The sequence below is a fragment of the Nycticebus coucang genome, chromosome 4 (genome assembly GCF_027406575.1).
Source record: "Nycticebus coucang isolate mNycCou1 chromosome 4, mNycCou1.pri, whole genome shotgun sequence".
NCBI classification, from domain to species: Eukaryota; Metazoa; Chordata; class Mammalia; order Primates; family Lorisidae; genus Nycticebus; species Nycticebus coucang.
The window spans coordinates 115,597,736-115,617,780 of record NC_069783.1 but is presented as its reverse complement, the minus strand read 5'-3'; the positions used below and the strand labels follow the sequence as shown (position 1 = coordinate 115,617,780).

Below are 20,045 nucleotides of genomic sequence, written 5' to 3'. Positions count from 1 at the left end.
AGATCTAAGTAATTGTGTACTTTCTAAATCTTGGGTTGGGCATTAGGTTCCCAGAGGTTCCTTTTGTTATTTCAATGAACGAATAAATATATAAATACACACACAGGGGAGGCTGTGCAGGGAACAATCATGAGAGTGTGTCACAACCAAGGATAACTTGACTGGTGCCCTGAACAATGACAATTCATAAATGTAAAGGTGTATCCCTCTGTCCTCTGAGTGGCCTCCCCTATGCTGGGGGGTTCCTGCAGCCTTGGACCAAGCCAGATCAAGATAATCTCCATTATTTCTTTTTGTAGTCTCCATCCTCATGGGCTTTCACAGACCCATTAAAAATAGTTTTTAGGGGGCGGCGCCTGTGGCTCAGTCGGGAAGGCGCCGGCCCCATATACCGAGGGTGGCGGGTTCAAACCTGACCCCGGCTGAACTGCAACCAAAAAATAGCCGGGTGTTGTGGCGGGCGCCTGTAGTCCCAGCTACTCGGGAGGTGAGGCAAGAGAATCGCTTAAGCCCAGGAGTTGGAGGTTGCTGTGAGCTGTGTGATGCCATGGCACTCTACCGAGGGCCATAAAGTGAGACTCTGTCTCTACAAAAAAAAAAAAAAAAAAATAGTTTTTAGGGCAGCGCCTGTGGCTCAGTGGGTAGGGCGCCGGCCCCATATACCGAGGGTGGCAGGTTCAAACCTGGCCCCGGCTGAATTGCAACAAAAAAATAGCTGAGTGTCATGGTGGGCGCCTGTAATCCCAGCTACTCGGGAGGCTGAGGCAAGAGAATCGCCTAAGCCCGGGAATTGGAGGTTGCTGTGAGCTGTGTGACGCCATCGCACTCTACCAAGTGCGATAAAGTGAAACTCTGTCTCTACAAAAAAAAAAGAAAGAGAAAAAAATAATTTTTAAAATTATTTTAAAAAGTAACACATCCATGTGAGCTACTCAGAAAGGGAGGATCGGGTGAGCTCAGGAGTTTAAGGTTGTAGTGAGCTATGACTGGGACACTGTATACCAGGTATCCTCAAACTTTTTAAATAGGGGGCCAATTCACTGTCCCTCAGACCGTTGGAGGGCCGGACTATAGTTTAAAAAAAAAACTATGAACAAATTCCTATGCACACTGCACATATCTTATTTTGAAGTAAAAAAACAAAATGGGAACAAATACAATCACACTGCCTCATGTGGCCCGTGGGCTGCAGTTTGAGGACCCCTGCTGTATATAGTCTGGGCAACAGAGTGAGACCCTGTTTCAAAGAAAAAAAAAAATACAGGAGTGATACATTATTTAGTCATAATAAGGAATGAAGTATTGATACTTGCTACAACATGGATAAATCTTGAAAACATGCTGAGTGAAAAACACCAGACACAAAACCTTGAAAACATGCTGAGGGGAAAACACCAGCCACGATACTATTTACGTGAAATGTACAGAATAGGTTAATCCACAGAAGCAGAATACAGGTTAAGGCCTGGCGCAGTGGCTCCTGCCTATAATCCTAGCACTCTGGGAGGCTGAGTTGGGTGGATTGTCTGAGCTCAGCAGTTCAAGACCAGCCTGAGAAACAGCAAGACCCCCAACTCTACTAAAAATAGAAAAAATTAGTTGAGTGTTGTGGCAGGCACTTGTAATCCCAGCTACTTGGGAAGCTGAGGGATGAGGTTCACTTGAGCCCAAGAGTTTGAGGTTGCTGTGGGTTATGACACACCATGACTCCAGGGAGACAGAGTGAAATTGTCTCGAAACAAACAAAAAACAAACAAAATTCCCACCTCCGTAATGGAGATTAGTGGTTCCCATGGGCTAAGGGGGGAAGGCAGAACAGAGAATGACCCTTAGTGGGTATGTGCTTTCCTTTTTGGGGTGATGGAAATGTCTGGCACTGGACAGAGATGATGGTTATATAACACTGTGAATATACTAAATGCCAATGAATTGTATACTTTATTTTGTTTTTACAGAGACAAGATCTCTGTCACTCAGGCTGGAACGAACTCCTTGGTTCAAGCAATTCTCCCACTTCAACCTCCAGAATAGCTGGGATTACAGACATGAGCCACTATGCCTGGCTAATTTTTAATTTTTTGTGAGATGGGGTCTTCATATGGTGCCCAGGCTGATCTTGAACGCCTGGCCTCAAGTGATTTGGCCTCCTGATTTATCCTCCCAATGTGCTAGGAATACAGGTGTGAGCCACTGTGCCTGGCCCATACACTTTAATTTAAAACTATTAATTTTTCAAGGTTATGGTGAGCTAGGATTGAACCATTACACTAGCCTAGACAACAAAGCAAGATCCTGTCTTAAAAACAATCCTGTTAATTTTATATTAAGTGAATTTTACCTCAAAAAAACAAAACAAACAAAAAAAAGCCATACTTGCTGCCTATTGTGGAGACTATAAAAAGTTCAGATAAAAATAAAAGTTCCCCTAATCTCTCCTTCCCAGAGGCGACCACGTGAAGTCCTCTCAAGTATTCCTGCCAGTCTGTTTCCTCAACTACCTCCACAGTATGATCATACTTGATATATGAAAGCTTAGCCTGGTTTTGTCCACACTTGGTACTGACATGAGCATTGTTTCCAATCACTAAAAATTCTTTTATCTTTTTTTTTCTTTTGAGACAAAGTCTCACTTTGTCACCCTGACACACTGTGGCATCATAGCTCACAGCAACGTCAAACTCTTGGGCTCAAGTGATCCTCTTGCCTCAGCCTCCCAAGTAGCTGAGACTACAGGCGTGTGCCACAATACCCAGCTATTTTTAGAGACAGGGTTTTGCTCTTGCTCAGGCTGGTCTCAAACTAACTTCTTTTATCTTGAATGGGCAAGGGTAAATCCCCCACTGCTGGACGCTTAAGTTATTTCTAGTTTGTCCCTGTTGTAAATAGTAATGCAGTAATAGCTTGTATATAAATCTCTGGGCTCCTTCTGGACATTTCCTTCCAATTCCAGAAGCAGAACTCCCGAGTTAGCAGTCAGCCTCACTCCTTTCCTCCCTGGAGGCTGCTACCGTGCCTTCTGCTTAGTGCTGACTTTTGTCAGGGCCATGGCGTAGCAGTGTTAGCACTTTTTACTCTTACTGAAACCTTTGCAGACCCTGGATGCAAACCCACTGGCTGGGCCACTTGTGGAAAATATTTTCCTCTGCCGTGATGTTGCCTATATATTCCCCCCGCTGCCTGTTTGTGACCCCTGGAGAAAAGCACTGCACAGGGGGTCAGGAGACCTGGGGTTTCCATCTGTCTCTGTGTAACTGTGAACTCATGTGAACTTCCCTCTCTGGCTTCTGTTTTCCTGTTTGTTTAGTAGGAGAGTTAGACTAGATTGCTTCTCATAGTTATTTTCACCCCAATATCATGTCTCACCCAGATCTGTAATCTGCAGCTAGCATGCAGTAGATGTTTAATAAATGTTTAGTGCATGATTATATCTCTGTCTTGAATCTCTCTTGCTATTAAAGCTGACCAAGAAGGAAGAACGTGGGCGGCGCCTGTGGCTCAAGGAGTAGGGCGCCGGTCCCATATGCCGGAGGTGGCGGGTTCAAACCCAGCCCTGGCCAAAAACCACAAAAACCACAAAAAAAAAAAAAAAAAAAAAAAAAAAAAGAAGGAAGAACGTGTACATTGTAGGGGCTCAGGAGAGGACAAAGGTGGGGCAGTGTAGGCTCTTGGCAGGTTAAGTCCCTTGTCCCCCATCCCCTGCCAGGGATGAGACAGGAGGGAGGGGAGGGCCACCGGAACACTAGGCAGTTCCCAACAGCTAGAGCAGGCAGCTTGGGAATGAGGACACCTACTCTGAGCAGGCACCAGGGGGCAGCAGACACTGCAAAATGGAGCAGAGTATTCAAGTCAGTTTTTGCCTTCTAAGTCAGCAGTGGCCAGTGTCAGCTACCCGGTGCTCAGTGTGAGGATGCAACTCTGCCCCTGGCTGCAAGAAGTCCCAAGACCAGTCCGAGGGATGCAGATTCATTTGTAACAATGCAGACTGTAATAATAATATTCACTCTAATGACGGCTATTCTTTTAGGAGTATCTTCCATGTGCCAGGCCTGATCTCATTTAATTAAAATCGCACACAAACTTAAGAGCATTAAAGCTCTCCCTACTTTAAAGATGAGAAGATGAAGGAACAGAGAGGCTAAGTAACTTGCTCAAGGTCATACAGCTAATAAATAGCAGAGTCAGAATTTGCAGCCAGTCTGACTCCACCGCACTGAGCATATAGTTAATTATGGGAGAACTGAGGAAGGGCAGCATCCAATCTGTCTGGATGGAGGTGGGGGGCTTCCTAGAGGAGGTGATTTCTAAGTCGTAGGTACGAGTCAGAGTCAGCCAGGTGAAAGGTGTTTGGGGTAAGGCACAGGGGATGGTCACTGAGGCTGGCTTGACTATTAACAGTCCATGTGAGAGGGGAAGGGGCTGGGAGAGATCTGAGGGACACAGGGCCTGGAGGCCTTGCTGAGGAATTGGGATTTTATCTTGGGGGCAGTGGGGAGCCATGGCATGGGGAGCCCCATGAGCACATGTGTGGCTTAGAAAGATCCCTCTGGCCCCTGGAGATTCTGAACCAAACCCTAACCCTTTGTGTATCCCTCTGGGGTAGACAAAGGCAGAGGAGGCCTTCACCTACTGCTCCAAGTGGGCTCTTTGGCCCTGGTTAGCCACAGCCACACTCACCTCCTTTCTGTGACTCGATCTCCTTCTTGGCTTGCTCTAGGATGCTCTTGATGGCATCGTCTGAACCTGTCTCTGGCGTGCGGATTCTTGGGGTGATGCTGCCTGGGGGAGGCAAGAAGGCATCTGTTACAGGATCTGTGCACTGGGGGCTTGTCACTGGAGCTGGGTGGGGTGGGCCCTATTCCCCTCCTTCCTACGGGTGCCAGGAGAGTGAGGGTCAGACCGTCAGCAAATGTGGCAAGGTCACCACTTTGTGCGACAAACTAGTTCTTAAGCAGTTACCACGTGCCAGGGGCTCCAGTCAGTGCTTTGTTCCCATTTAATTTTCATGACAATGCCAGGAGGCAAAGGAGGAAACTGAGGCACAGGGCAGCTGAAGTGGGTTGTGTAAGGTCACCCAATATGTGAATGTCACAGCTGGGGTTCAAATTCAGGTGTTTGTGAGGTCAAATCCAGGACCCTTCACACTGATTACCCTAAGGGCCCAGTCCGGCCATGCTGGTGGTCACTCAGGCCATCTCACAAACTGGTGAGCTGAAGCTTGGAGGTCTTTTCCCACCTTCATTGCCCAAGCTGCCAGGGCGCTGGGTGGGAGCCAGGATAGCCAGGCCCTGGGAAGGAGGGGTGAGGATATATTTTCTTCTTTTACGCAAGGGGTAACTGAGGCTCAGAGAGGCAAGGTTACTTGACCTAGTCGCATAGCTGGCTAGCAGTGGAGCTGGGCTTTGAACCCAGAGCTTGTGCCCTTGGCTCCCAGCCTCTGTGTCCTGGACCTGGCTGTGATGGCCAGGGCTGAGCCCTGCACAGGGATGGACCCTTGGCCTGCTCTCACCTCGCTGCCGCACCTGGATGGTCCTCAGGGCCAGCACGTTCTGCTCATCTGACAGGAACTGCTTCATCTTGATGAAGGGCTCTTTGCCCTTCACTGTGAGCTTGCGCCAGGGCTTGGGCCGGGCCAGGATCTCACTGACTGAGCCCTGCGACAGCCCTAGCACATAGTGGCCAAACACTCGCTGCCCAATGTTGTGCTTGAGCAGCTGTTCCTTCACCTGAAAGGCGATCTCCGCCGTGTCCAGCTGTTCTTCCTCTGCCCCGGTCCCGGCCATGCTGCCACCACCACTATCTGCAGGTTCAGGGCCCCCAGGTGGCTCAGGGCCAGGGGCTGGGGTGGCTGGGGCTGTGGGGTGTTTGGCGCCATAGAAGGCGGGAGGGAATGGCAGCAGGCCACCTGTCTCTCCCTTAAAGGTGGTCGGGGGCATCATTGGTCTCTCCCCTGGGGCCAGGCCAGGGAAGGGGGACAGTGAGAATGTCCGTGGGCCATCAGGCCCCAGGCCTGGGCCCAGAAGGGGCTGCCCAGGGCTGGGGGACAGGGGGTCCTCAGGCCCTGGGGGAGGTGGGAGCTGCTGCGGGGAGGGGTAGGACTGCTCTGTGCCCAGCGAGTCCTTGATGGAATCGTCCTCTGAAGGATCTTCCTCTAGAACACCAAGACAGAGAGATAGACAAATAATGGGGAGAGAGACAGAGACAATGAGAGAGAGACAAAGATGGGGAAACAGAGATAGAAAGATCATGTAAGAGACAGAGATGAAGAGACAAAGCCATAGAGAAAAAGAGAGACATGGAGAAACAATGAGAGAGAAGGACACAGAGAGAGAGAACAGGACAGACAGAGAAATGGAGAGACAGAGACACGTGTGCAGAGACAGAAGCTCAGAGAAAGGGCGGGAGGAAGAGGAGGAGAGATGGGAGGGGGCGGGGATAAATGCTATAGGAGGCCACGCTGAAGTGCCACCAAAGGCTGTTTCTGCACACACACTCTCCCCACATCCTTCCAGGCCATCCAAATGCTGGTTCTCGAACATCCCCTCCTATAATCAAGTGTTGCCCAGGCACTGACCAGGGGCCCTGTGCCTGCCCCATCCTGTCCTATGAGGCTTCTGCTAATGACTCCTGTAACATGGGCCCCATGGATGAAGAAATAGAGGGAGCACAGTCTTGCCTGGGGTCACAAGGCTAAAAAGTCATGGAGCTACTATGTGGGGAGAAAGGGTGAGGGGCTGAGAAGGTAATTTTGGGAGACAAGCAACGTCTGCTGGCCATTCCCAGCAGTCAGCCATATGGGGTCTGAGGTAGACACCCTCGTGTCCTCCTCTGTCCTCTTCAGGAAAGTCCCCACTGCTTGGGAAAGGTCAGGGTTAGTAGGGCCCTTTAGGGCCCTTTGGGGGCCTAAGTGAGCTATGTGATCTTGAGTGTGGGCATGGAGGTGACACCTGGGGGATAGGCATACAGTAAGTGCCCAATTGATGTCCAACCCCTCACTCTGTGGCTCTCCTGGCTGCATGGAAGGTAGTGATTTTAGGGTGGGAGCAGTCCAGAGACCCACATCAGCCCTCACCCAGCCCCTTAGCTCTGGGAGCATCTCTCCTCCCCTACCAGGGCTGGCCAGAAGACCCGTCTTCTCCAGGAGGAACTTCTGTGCAGGGAAGAAGGCCTCCTTTGCCATGAGCAGTGAGTCGTCAGGCTTGGCCAAGCACTGGGGAGACAAGGTGCAAAGCTAAGAGGGTGTGCTGGTAGAAGGGTGTCCGGGCAGCCCACCCGGCAGGGACAACGGTGGGACTCTTACCTGGGGGAGGGTGCAGGTGCTGGACGCCAGCTTCATGGCCTTCAGGATGCTGCCAGAGACAGTGAGCAGGTCTAAGCTCAGCCGGGGCCCCTGGGCCGGAGGAAAGGCCTTGCCAGAGGCATGGACCAGCTCCCCTTCCCTGAGTTGGAACTGCCCCCATTCCCAGGAGCCCATGTGTTCCTGCACTTGTTGCCAAGACAGGCTCATTAATAGGTGATGTTACCTGGAGGGCTGCAGCCTGGCCTGGCCTCACACTGAGAGGCCCCTTGAGCTTATGTGCTTAACAAGTCATCCCTGAGTTACCACACTCGTAACAAGGCTACCTCTACCTTACAGGTTCACCTACAGGGAGCTCTTGATGAAAAGGGCTGAGGGTGATTTTTGTTAGAGACAGGGTCTCGCTGGAGTGCAGAGGCATAATCATAGGTCACTCGGCTTCAAACTCCTGGGCTCAAGTGATTCTCCTGCCTCAGTCTCCCAAGTAGCTGGGACTACAGGTACATGTCACATGCCCAGCTAGTTTTTTTAAAACTTTTTAGTAGAGATGGGATCAAATTACGCTGCTCAGGCTGATCTTGAACTCCTGGCTTCAAGCAATCCTCCTGCCTTTGCCTCCCAAAGTGCCGGGATTATAGGTGTGAGCCCCTGCTCCTGGCCTGAGTTTTGGTAGCCAATGTGTCAATAGAGAGGAGACAAGAGTGGGGTCTGGTGGGAGGGAGGAAGATGGTGAACTTTGCCAAAGGCCCCTTGCTGTTTCTTTAATGTCACCTGGCCAGGGAAGAAGCAAGGGGTAGGGGGTGGGTGGGTGGGGGAAGGGGATCTGTAGAACCCCACTCTGCATAATACCTCAGTTCTGTTTTAATCTCTTCATAGTCAGATTGTGCCTGGAGCTTCTCTTCCAGCTTCTAGAAGAACAAAGAAAGACAGTGAGGCTGGTCTATGTGCTTAGAGGACCAGCCAGGGCTATCCTTCTGCCAGGGGATGCCCACTTTTCTCCTGCCTGTCCACCTCCTCCCCTAAGCTAAGACCTACCTCTATGGCCTCAGACTTGGCTGTGAGCTGCCGCTCCAGGTCTGCGATCTGGTTGGCAGAGGTCTCCTCCAGCTCCTGCAGAGAGTTCTGGAGGTGTTGTACATCCTTCAGCAGCCGTAGGATCTCCCTGTCCTTGGAGGCTAGGGCAGCCTCCAGCCGGGGCCCTGAACACAGCGTGAAGTTCACCTTATCCTGGGGGCAAAGAGGGGCTTTGAGGGGCTGAGAGGTGTAGGATAAGAGGCCATGGGGGAGCCTCCCCACCACTGAATCCCAAGCAGAATGAGAATTTGTTGATCTGGATGCTGGTGTGGGGTGTGTTCACATTGCAAAATTCAACGTGCTGCACACTTACATACATTTTCCTTATGTATGTTATACTCTTGATTAAATCACTTATTAAAAAATTGCAACAGCAACAAAAGGAGCTGGGTGGTGGGGAATGGGTTTTCACAGTAGAGGAAATAGCACAGAAAAAAATGTTTGGATTTCTAAAGCGGGTCCAGCTCCTAACCAGGGGGTGTCCATATTCTACGTAACAAGGGGCCCAGAGGACTGTCAGGGTCAGATTTGAGACCATGCAGCCATGGGCCATATTATGGGTGGTTCCTGCCTCCTTCTCATTTGTGGACAGCCCCAAGACCCACGGCTTCTCTAGGGTTTAGGAAATGGCCCCTTTGTCTTGGATGAAGTGGAGAGGTTACTGTTTGATTGACTTGAAGTCAGGCTGGTCTCAGGTTCGGTAAAAAATAAATTTAAGAAACATTAAAAAAAAAAACCCTAAAACCCACAAAAAACAACCCACTAATACTAATCTCAGTTTTCTTCCATAGAGATAAACGCCAATTAAAACAGGAAGCAGATGCCATTAATACATTAAATTAATTAGCATCAAGTGCCACTGTTTTGCTCAGAAAAGTAGACCCCTCAAACTAGCAAAGTTCTCTGTGGCTGATTAGCACAGGCATTTGCTGGGTTCCACGGGGGTTAATTAAGAACCACTGGTGAATTCCTCTCGGAGGCATCCTCATGAGCTCTCTTGCTGTTGATAGTTCTACTCACATCTTGTGTTCAGTTTCTCTAGGTTGTGTAATCACCCAGGCACATGGACACGCACTGTCTGACACGGACACAGGCTGATACTCAGAACACACCTACAGTCACGACAATTCAGACCTTCCTGAATACTTATGTTGACATGCATGCACACAGAAATACCCAGGCACCCAGGAGTCACACTCCTAGACATGTCACCAGGAAACAGACATGTGTATACTCAAAGAGGCCACATGCTTTCATGGCAAAACACCCCAGATACACCAAAGACATACTGCTACCACTACTACTAATAGTAGTATCAAGTATTTCCTGAACATACACTATGACCCAAGTACTATTTTAGATCCTGTCAATACCTATAAGGTAGTGTTATATATACAGATGAGGAAACTGAGACATAGTCAAATCAGGTGTACAGTCACTGGCCCAAAGTTTACAAGTAGACACACACATATATGGTAACACATGTTTGCAGAGACACATTCCGATGTTTAATAGAAAGAGACAGCTAGACACCTGGGCCCATGTATCAGGACATCAGGTGAAGTGGAAGTTATGCCAGCCAATTCACATTCATGGGTAGAGACTGAAAATTGCCCTGGAGAAGACCTGTTAAAGAATCATGAATCTAATCCCTGGGTATACAGAGATCTGGAAAGAACTCAAGCCAATTTTCATAGGGAACCCAGGGCTTTCTGTGGTAGCTGGGATGGAGACTGCTGATAGAGGACAGAAAGGTAGGTTGGGGTGGCCCTGATTAAAATAGCTTTGCAAGAAATGATATCAGGACCTCAAAGGGACATGAAGCAGGAGAAAGGAAAACAATGACTTGTTTAACTAGGCTTAACACAGGAACCTCAGGTCAGGTGACTGGAGACTAGCTCTTCGTAACATGTGGCTCGTACGGGAAATCACTGGAATCATCTGGCATGTTTTGGGAGCCAATGGGTATGAGCGTTGAACTTCAGCTCTTGGTATGCGGCCCCACTGCAGTCCTGGTAGGGATTAAAGACCAGCAAGGTCATCACTATCTCACACATTCACCTAGCAGCGTGACACCAGCATTCAACAGCGCCACCTGGGGGTAGTCACCTAGACAGCACTGCTGCTGTATTACTCAAGTTCCATGGTTTCTTTGCGGGGGCATCTGGGTACAGGAATGAAGTTCCTGGCATTCATGAACAACTGGGGCTGAGGGAGGTCTCCAAAGGAAGATACTAGGCCTCCTTCCATATACCTTAGGTATATGGAAACTTGGGCTTGGAAAGTTTTAAAGAATTGTGGCTGTATTTTTACCTTCGGCAGGTGAAACAAGCCATAGTAATTGTGTTTAACAATGCATTGACCTTCACAAGACACTATGTTTGCTGTATGCACACAGAGACTCACGCACATTCGTGCTCCTGATTTCACAGATGCACATGATCAACTACAAAACTGTCACCCACCTGTTCATATCCCTAAACATGGCTTTGCCCAATCTTTCCCTCTGCCCTCACCCTCACCCTCCCAACCCCATCCTTACTCCACTGGGCCCCTGGGGAGAGCAGCAAGCCAGGCGGATGGAGCTGTTGACAGAGGCCAGCTGTTCCCGCAGACTTTCCACCTCCCTCTGGGCAGCCTCAGCTCGCTGGGGAAGAGAAGGGGTGAGCATGATCAGGTGGTGAGTATCTCCCTGCCCCCAATCTCCCTGCAGAATGAGGGTAGGAGGGGACAAGCTGTCTTGGTGGGATGGCAAGTTTTCATAATCTCTAGGTACTTCTGCCTGACACATAAACTTCAGACCTGGCTAGTCTGAAGGTAAGAATTCAGCAAAGCATAGCAGCTCACGCATGTAATCCCAGTACTTTGGGAGGCCAAGGCAGGAGGATTCCTTGAGCTCAGGAGTTCAAGGCTGTAGTGAGCTACGATTGAACCACTGCACTCCAGCCTTGGTGACAGAGCAAAACCCTGTTTCTTAAAGAAAATTAAACAAATAAAAAATAAATAAAAACAACTATCTTGTAGCTAATTTGTTTTGCAAATTAAGTGATTTGGCAAAATGCAATTTGTTGGATATCTTAGCTTGGTGCCTGACATATATGAACGTGTCAATACCCAGTTAACTTTATTAACATCATCAGGGTATATTACTTGAGCCATTACTTGGAAAATTAAAAGAGCTAGGGCCTTATTTTTGCCCTCAGCTGCTGAAGCAGGTCACAGTGATTATATTTTAACTGCATGCTGACCTTGAAAATCAAGATGCTAACTCCACTGTATGCATCCAGAGACCCATATGCATTCATGCTCACATTTTAATTTACCTAATTATTTTTATTATTTTTTGATATCCTGCATTGTTCCAGAAATGGCACAAGTTGTTTTTGTATTGGGAAGTGTTTTTGGGCATGTGGGGCTACAGAGAAAGTATTTTTTGTTTCTGCACAGTTAGGGGCTTTCTGGAAACTTGAGATCTAGGTTTAAAGGATAAACTTTGGAAAGTCAACTCATGACTGATTATCTAGTGAGAATTCCAGAGAATTTGTCCTCCCTGGAAGTATGTGCCTCATGCTATAGAGGCAGCCCCAGGGTGGTAAACTTGGATTTTGAAAACTTCTAGTCTTATCTTGCCTGGGAGAGATGTATGGACATTCCAAAGGGCAAGACCCTAGTCCTTCTATCTACTGAGATACTAGGGACACTGAGGCTTCTCTGCTTCTCTCAGAAGGTCTCTCTCCTACATAACCACCTAGATTCATTAGGGGGTCCTCAGTACAAACCCTGGTCTGGTTCTCCTTTTGTCCCTCTAGGGGTAAGAACTGAGACAAATGAGCATAAATAGTTATTATTATGTAAGTAATACCACAGATCTGCTCCACTCTAGAACCCTTGTGTTTACATTTAGGATGGTATTAATAAATACAGATATTAAGAACTTGATAGAGTGACATTTATTTTCTTCTACATACCTTTCTATAATGAGTGGGTTTTAATTTTATATTCAGCAAGAAGAAACATTATTATTATTATTACTTTTTGAGACAGAGTCTCAAGCTGTCGCCCTAGGTAGAGTGCCGTGGCATCACAGCTCACTGCAACCTCCAACTCTTGGGCTTAAGTGATTCTCTTGCCTCAGCTTCCCAAGTAGCTGGGACTATATACGGCCACCACAACACTCGGCTATTTTTTTTGTTGTTGCAGTTGTCATTGTTGATTTTTAGCTGGCCCAGGCGAGATTTGAACCTGCCAGTCTTGGTGTATGTGGCTGGCGCCCTACCCACTGAGCAACAGGTGCCGCCAGAAGAAACATTATTAAATGTGGTTCCTTGAATACTCCGTCTTGAGAGTTAAACAAAAAAGGAAAAAGTGCTTCCTATTCAAACTATTCTAAGATCTCTTTTTGAGCCCCAAATTTGGTGATACACAGTTCTGGAGAGAAACTGTGTTTTCCTTATAGGAAAACAGGTCTCCTCACACCCTGCTGGAGGAAATAGAAATTGGTACAACCTCATGGAGGGCAGTTTGGCGACATCTGCCAAATAATAAATGCACAGACCCTTTGCCAGCAATGTCAGTTCTAGGAATTTACCTTTCATGGTGGCTTGTGCATGTATGAAATGATATCTGCGCAAAGCTCTTCATTGCAATATTGATTATGATGGTAAAACACTGGAAATACCATAAATGTTCATCAATAGGGTCTAGGTAGCAGGGGTCAGCAACCCTTGCCTGTTCTTGTGAATAAAGTTTTACTGGAACACATCCATGCTCTTTTTTTTTTTTTTTTTTAACATATTGTCTATACTTGAGCACTACATATATATATTTTTTAAAGAGACAGAGTCTCACTTTGTCACCCTGAGTGCCGTGGCATCACAGCAACCTCCAGCTCTTGGGCTTAGGCGATTCTCTTGCCTCAGCCTCTCAAGTAACTGGGACTACAGGCGCCTGACACAACGCCTGACTATTTTTTGTTGCAGTTTGGCCGGAGCCGAGTTTGAATCCGCTACCCTGGGTATATGGGGCTGGTGCCCTACCCCCTGAGCCACATGCACCGCCATATACTTGAGCACTGTTTTTTTTTTTTTTTAACATAATTCTTTTTTTCTTTTTTGCAGTGTTTGGCTGGTGCCGGGTTTGAACCTGCCACCTCTTGTACATGGGGCCGGCGCCCTACTCCTTAAGCCACAGGCACCACCCACTTGAGCACTGTTAATGGCAAAGTTGAGTAACCCTGACAGAGACGGCATGGCTTACAAAGCTGAAAATATTCACTCTTTGATCCTTTACAGAAACTTTGCTGTCCCCTGGGTTAGATGATGGTACATCCACAGTGTGGCTGTAAAAACAGAAGGAGCTGCTTTTTATACTGATGAAGAATGAGCTTGAAGATACATGTGTGGAAGGAAGAAGTAAGGTTCAGGATGGTGTACATCACGGGTCCTCAAACTACAGACCGCGGGCCACATGCGGTGGTGTGAATTGTATTTGTTGCTGTTTTGTTTTTTACTTCAAAATAAGATATGTGTGGTGTGCATAGGAATTTGTTCACAGATTTTTTTTTTTAAACTATAGTCCGGCCCTCCAACGGTCTGCGGGACAGTGAATTGGCCCCCTGTTTAAAAAGTTTGAGGACGCCTGGTATAGATGGTATGTTAGTGTTTTGTTTTAAAAAGGGGTTAAATATAGATACATTCACGAGCTTGTGAGCGAATCAACCAATTCTGGAGGGAGAACCCAGAAACAGGTAAGAGAGGCTGCTTTGTGGGGAGGGGAACAAGAGGAAGGACAGTTTCTGGATATGCCTATATGGACATGTGTGAGTTCTGAACTATGCAAACCGATTACCTACTCAAAAAACTGAACTGAAAATGCTATGTAATCTGTGATCGTTTCAGAAAAGTATGCTAGAGCTAAGCCCAGGGAAGCTGTGTGGTCACCACCTCCACCACCCAGCCCTGTTTCTGAGCTTTGTGACCTTCCTGGGGGCACTGCTCTTTTGGGGGTGAAGGTTGGGATTCATGGGACTCAGTACTGCCAGCCCAGCCCAAGGGGCCATCTGGAAATCACGCCCTTGTGGAGTGGGGATGGTGGGCCAGGCTGGGCCTGCATCTTTGGTAGTTTCCCACGAACTCAGAACCAAGCCTCTTATCCAGGTTTCCTCTGCAGGAAGGGCTGCCTTTGCCCTCTGCCGCCAGAGCCACACCTTGAGCCTTTGTCCTTATTGTGCCTTCTGCCAGGATACCCTTCTTCAAGGGCAGGACTGCCAGGACTCTAAAATTCAGTTTCAAAATATTGTCCAAGGGTGGTGCCCAAGGAGTAGGGTACCGGCCCCATATACCAGAGGTGGCGGGTTCAAACCCAGCCCTGGCCAAAAACAAACAAACAAAAAAAAATGTTATTCAAGAGGCCACCTTAACTACCCCGGGAGAATGAGCCTTGCTCTGCCATGGGGCTGGCCTGTGGATCTTGGGGTAGGCAAGTGTCTTCTCTTCCCCAAAGGCAGGAAGATAGGCCCAGAGACCCAGGACTTGGGGCCATGCTAGACCTGCCCCCAGCTGCTGGCATCGTAGAGAGCTGGAGGACAGACACGGTGGGCACATGACACCCGCACTTAGTCCCCATGATTGCGGTTCGCCTCCTTTCCAAGTCCTGCCTGACTCTGACCACCAGAAGGTGACACTTCTGAAGCCAGAATGAGGGAACCTCATTTGTAGCGTGAATACTGACACTGGGGACCCAGCGGGGGCTGGAAGATGGGGACCCCAGGGAAGGCCGAGGGTCCTCCTAGCGCTCAGGTAGCATGGCTGGGATTGAGGGAGGAGGCTGCAGGAGGTCCCAGGTGGGAGGGAGAGAAGTAGCCTCTGGTTGGTCCTGTCACCATCCCCAGCTCCTTCACTCAGTGTGTTTGGGAGACACGACTGTCCCAGCTCAGTTGGGGAATGGGTACATGTAGACTGAGATCTCTGGGTCACCGCCCTGGGCCTCCAGGGAGAGGATAGGCTGTTCTTTGCAGGCTCCCCCTCCCAGCCCCTACAGCTTTCCCCAGCCATCTCTATATCCTCTTGCTCATCCTTCAGGCCTCAGCTCCTTGCTCCTTCCTCCAAGACATCTTCTGGGAGGCCTGTGGGTTGGGTTAGGTCCCCCCTCCTGTCTGTTGCTGCCTGGGTCATTCTGTTTTCCAGTGTGTCTGTAACCCCTCTGCTCCACCCTACTGTGTCCCAGGAGCTTGGAGAGGCAGAAACAGGGTCCTAGATACTCCTGGTCCCCCACTCAGCAGGCAAACAGTGCATAGCTCAATGAACATTAAGCTCAGCCCCCTCCTCCCTGCCTGGGAATCCCACCTCAGGGCAGAGGGAGCCCCTGGCACCTGTCTAGCACCTGGCCAGCCCAGGGCACGCCTCCTCACCTGATTAGCTTTCTCCAGGTTGGTCATGATCAGGCCGACTTCATCTGCCCTGAGACACAAAGATAAGACCCTGAGGAAGGGCTCCTGGTACCACCCACACCTGAACCCAAGGGAGGGCTGAGGGAGCTGCCTTCCACGCTTGCTGCTGGGGAGAAGAGAGCCTAGGCCGTGGGGAAATAGGGAGAGAGCCTCAGACCTGCACCTCCTCCAGGTAGCCTGCCCCACCTCCCCCCTGGTGCCAGTATCTGAAGAGCTGCACTTGGCCCTGCTGGGCCTTCTGCCTGAGATGCCCTTCCTCAAGAGAACGCCCAGGGCTTTCAACCTGGCTCTTAAAGTGTCCTCCTGGGTGGTTTCTGTCAACTACCCCCAAGTCAAACCCCCCACCCCCTTCCCAACTGCCAGCACCAAGGGGCTCAAGACAGGCCTCTCCTCTGCCTAGCATGTGGTGGGGGACACGGGAAGGGGGCCCCTGGGGAACATGTGGTGACTAAAGGCCACATGTCCGCTCCATGCGCGCCAGTGCCTTTCTTGCCCCAAGCTCTCCATTGTTTAGTTTCTTTTTTTTTTTTTTTTTTTGTAGAGACAGAGTCTCACTTTATGGCCCTCGGTAGAGTGCTGTGGCGTCACACGGCTCACAGCAACCTCCAGTTCCTGGGCTTAAGCGATTCTCTTGCCTCAGCCTCCCGAGTAGCTGGGACTACAGGCGCCCGCCACAACGCCCAGCTATTTTTTGGTTGCAGTTTGGCCGGGGCCAGGTTTGAACCCGCCACCCTCGGTATATGGGGCCGCCGCCTTACCAACTGAGCCACAGGCGCCGCCCTGTTGTTTAGTTTCTAAAAGCTACCTCCTTCAGGGAGTCCTCCCTGACTACCCTGGATAAAGGACCCACCCAACCTTATTGTTCCCCCTTCCTGCCCGTTCTTCCTGTCGTAGAATAGATCATGTGCTGAGAAAAGCATGGGGCATACAGTAAGTGCCCCACAGTGAATGAATTTATCACTCCACATTAGTTTTTGCCTGTCTCCTCTCTCCCACTGAGAACAGGGTCCTCTTATGTCTCCTCCAGGGACCCAGCACAGCCCTGGATAAAACCTCAACAAGTGTTTGAAGAATGACTGATGTCTTACGGCCTGAAGAAACCTTAGAGTCCAGAGTAACAGAGGTGGGTGCCCCTCCGCCCGAGGGTTAGAGTGTGGAATTGGGAGGAGTGCAGCCCCAGAGGATGGGGTGAGGCCGGGGTCAGGGGTGGGATGTTCTGCCCTGTGGCACCTGCTCTGCAGGGCCTGGTGCAGGAATGGCACAGCAAGCGACTAGGATGGCTGTGTGCCTCAGGGGGTCAGCAGCAGAGGTGCCTAATGACATGGAGGCCTCAGGCAGAGTCAGAGAGGGGAGGAAAGTCAGAAGGAGGCGGCCTGCCTGACAGGTCAGAGGGAGGCCAGGTGGGAAGTGGGAGTGGGGAGGCACACCTCAGCAGCAGGGCCTCACTTACTTGGATGCTGCCTCCTCGTCGTATTTCCGCCGCAGCTCCAGCAGCTCTGCCTGTGTGGCCTTCAGCGCTGGGAGAGGATGAAGAGGCAGGTGAGGCCCACACACCTGAGTGGGGTGGGGTGAGCCTCTCAGGGAGGTGTTGCCCACTACTCTTGGGGCCCAGCAGGCGTACTGAGGGTGGGGGAAGTCAGAGAGGCTTTCTCCTTTTTCTCTGTTAGGCTTGGCAACAGGTGGTACATTTATTGCTCCTGCAGGATCCAGGATGTGGAGTGGGCTGCCCAGCAAGGCAGAGCAGATGAGGCAACTCTCTAGGGGTCTAGGAAGCTCAGGAGGCCCAGGTGAGTGCAGGGCAGTGGTACTGTCAGCCCCATGGCCTGGGCTGCAAGTTCCCCAACACCCTTAAGTCCCTCTAGAACCTGGGTGGGCTGTCCATCACAAGCTCAACCCACCCTGAGGTCCCAACTTAGCAGGCAAGGGGGACAGAGATGAGCAATAAAGCCAACAGATTCACATATATCATAGCAAATGGGAGATTTCATAGAAATCCCAGATTGCTGATTTCTCCAGGAAAACTGAAGGGACTGGCCACGGTGAGCCACACGGAACAGCATGGCCTGGCTGGTGCTGAGTATGGCCTCTCTAGACAATGCCTTGTTTTTCCAGTTTGCCCCAGACCTCAACCCTCCTTACCACCTTCCTTAATCCAGTGGCTTGGTAGTGTGCATGGCCCCTGTGTTTGCCCCTAATTTACTTTTATCTCAAACCCTCTTTCCATAGCACTATGGCCTCTGGGGACTGGAGGCTCAGATCCCCCTTCACCCCAGGGAAGGTAGTTCTTCCCTCTCCTTCCCCAATCTCGATGTTAGGATACCTGTGCATGGCAGACCCAGGCTGTGCCCCCTCCCACTCCTCTCTCTGGGCTGCCAGGTCTGACAGGGTCACAGACACGTGCCAGAAACGTACCTGAATGTAGGACTTTGATTTTCTCCTCTGCCTCCCCCAATCTGGCCGCCAAAGTGATTTGTACTTCTTGAAGGCCCCTGTGGGGAGACCAGGCCAGCTCATACCAGCTGCCCAGATGGGCCTTGCCTAGGCTCCATCTCGCTTCCTTACTCACGCCCTAATGACCAGAACCTCTGCCTTTCTACCAAGCCCTTACACGTGATGTTCAGGCACTTGGCTGTCCTGCTATTTTGCTGTGTGGCCATACTGTGACTGTACATTTAAGTTTCTCAAACGTTTTGGGGGGCAAGAATTTATAGCAATTTATACATTGTCTGGGCTGTGAATGGGGTTTCTGGTCTGCCTCAGTGGATGCTGTGAAGTAAGTTCAGTGTGGTGCCTGGCACCACCCTGTGTTCCTTCAAGGTCACTAATTAATTAGTGTTACTGTCCTAAGGGAGGCATGCTCCCCTCCCCACTTGTGTGGCAGGAGTTTGCCAGGTCAGCCACTCCACTGAGGTCCAGCTTAGGATTCAAGCCTCTCAGCAAAGAAGGGGCCCTAGCTGGGTGGGGGAAGGTGTATGCAACACCCAGGCCTAATGTCACCTGGCTCAAGTATTTATTTTGTTTATTCTTGTGTTTTTGTTACTAGAAAGGAAACTCCAGGAGGGCAGGAAGTTTGGCCTGTTTTGTCACTGTAGAGTTTCCCAGGTCCTGGAACACAGTTGATGGCTCCATAGATGTGTAATGAAGGCAGGAAGATGTAGTGAATGAATGAAAGGAGAAATGTCATGACCTCCATAGAACTGTCCTGGACATGCCCTACAACCCTAGATGTTCCCTGACATGCTCTTCCACGTGAGCCTGTGCTAAGCACTGACAGGTGCTGCCTGGACTCCCTCCCGCAGACCAGGAGAGGACACAACGGTGACTGTCAGTGCTGTGTCAGTAGACATGTAGGAGAATATCCTCAACCATGTGGGCGGGCCTCACCCGTCAGTTGAAAGTCTGACGAGGGAGACTAAGGAAGACAACTCTGCTTCAAGATCACAGCACTGGCTCCTGTTCTACCAATTTGGACTTGCCAGCCCCACCTCAGAATACATCTCATAATAAAAAACCATCCTACTAGCTTTGTTTCCCTGGAGCATGCTGACTACTGTACCACCATCGGCTCCATTTGCCAGGTGGGGAAACTGAGGCTCAGAAGGGTGATGTGACTTGCCCAGGGCCACTGAGCTCCTGCAGTGGGCTTGAACCCAGGCCTTCCAGAGTCCAAGGCCTTCACCCCTTGCTGCACCCAGACTCCCTGAAGCTGGTTTCCTGGGCAGGGGACTGTCTTGATCCTACCTTCCAGCAGGGTGGGGCCATGGAACCCATCCCACCCATTCCTCTGTCCCTCAGCCTCCCTCACTTTTGTTTCTCTGTCTCATTTCTCTGCAGCAAGGTTTCTGTCAGGAGGGCTTTCCCGGGAATGCCTGGGAGGCGGCTCCCCTCAGTCAGCGTGGGCCCAGTAGGAGATGCCGCCTCTCTCTGCTCTGCAGGAAGAAAAAGAGGAGAAAACACCCATTGCTCAGAGAGCAACCGGATAGCCACAGCAGCTTCCTGCAAACCCGATCCATCATTGACTTTGATCAATTTCCCAAAATTGGGCATTGGAGGGGACACAGCTGTTAGGCCCCGCAGGCTTCATGTCTGCACACAGGTCAAGTTCCTGTCACCACAGGCTCAGACTGTATACCCACAGACCCACAGGCCAGCTCAAGTCTTCTCCGCCTTATTATTTAAAAAAAAAAAAAAATTTGTGGTAAAATATATGTAATGTAAAATTTACCATTT

At 50.0% G+C, this 20,045-nt stretch overlaps 1 protein-coding gene across 6 annotated transcripts in view; it reads right to left on the bottom strand.

Annotated features, from left to right (window-relative positions):
* The window catches only part of CUX2 (cut like homeobox 2), a 254,962-nt gene that overhangs the window by 19,722 nt on the left and 215,195 nt on the right, over window positions 1–20,045 (bottom strand). For 4 of the 6 annotated variants that reach the window (XM_053590221.1, XM_053590223.1, XM_053590224.1 and 1 more), the window contains 11 exons: window positions 19,621–19,744; window positions 18,228–18,304; window positions 17,266–17,332; window positions 15,777–15,825; window positions 10,911–11,015; window positions 8,330–8,521; window positions 8,144–8,202; window positions 7,298–7,346; window positions 7,108–7,228; window positions 5,507–6,148; window positions 4,675–4,776 (listed from right to left, as the gene is read on the bottom strand). In XM_053590221.1, coding sequence (XP_053446196.1) covers window positions 4,675–4,776; window positions 5,507–6,148; window positions 7,108–7,228; window positions 7,298–7,346; window positions 8,144–8,202; window positions 8,330–8,521; window positions 10,911–11,015; window positions 15,777–15,825; window positions 17,266–17,332; window positions 18,228–18,304; window positions 19,621–19,744 — 1,587 coding nt within the window. The remainder of the gene's footprint in view (window positions 1–4,674; window positions 4,777–5,506; window positions 6,149–7,107; window positions 7,229–7,297; window positions 7,347–8,143; window positions 8,203–8,329; window positions 8,522–10,910; window positions 11,016–15,776; window positions 15,826–17,265; window positions 17,333–18,227; window positions 18,305–19,620; window positions 19,745–20,045) is intronic. The other 2 variants (XM_053590222.1, XM_053590225.1) reach the window with 1 other exon arrangement.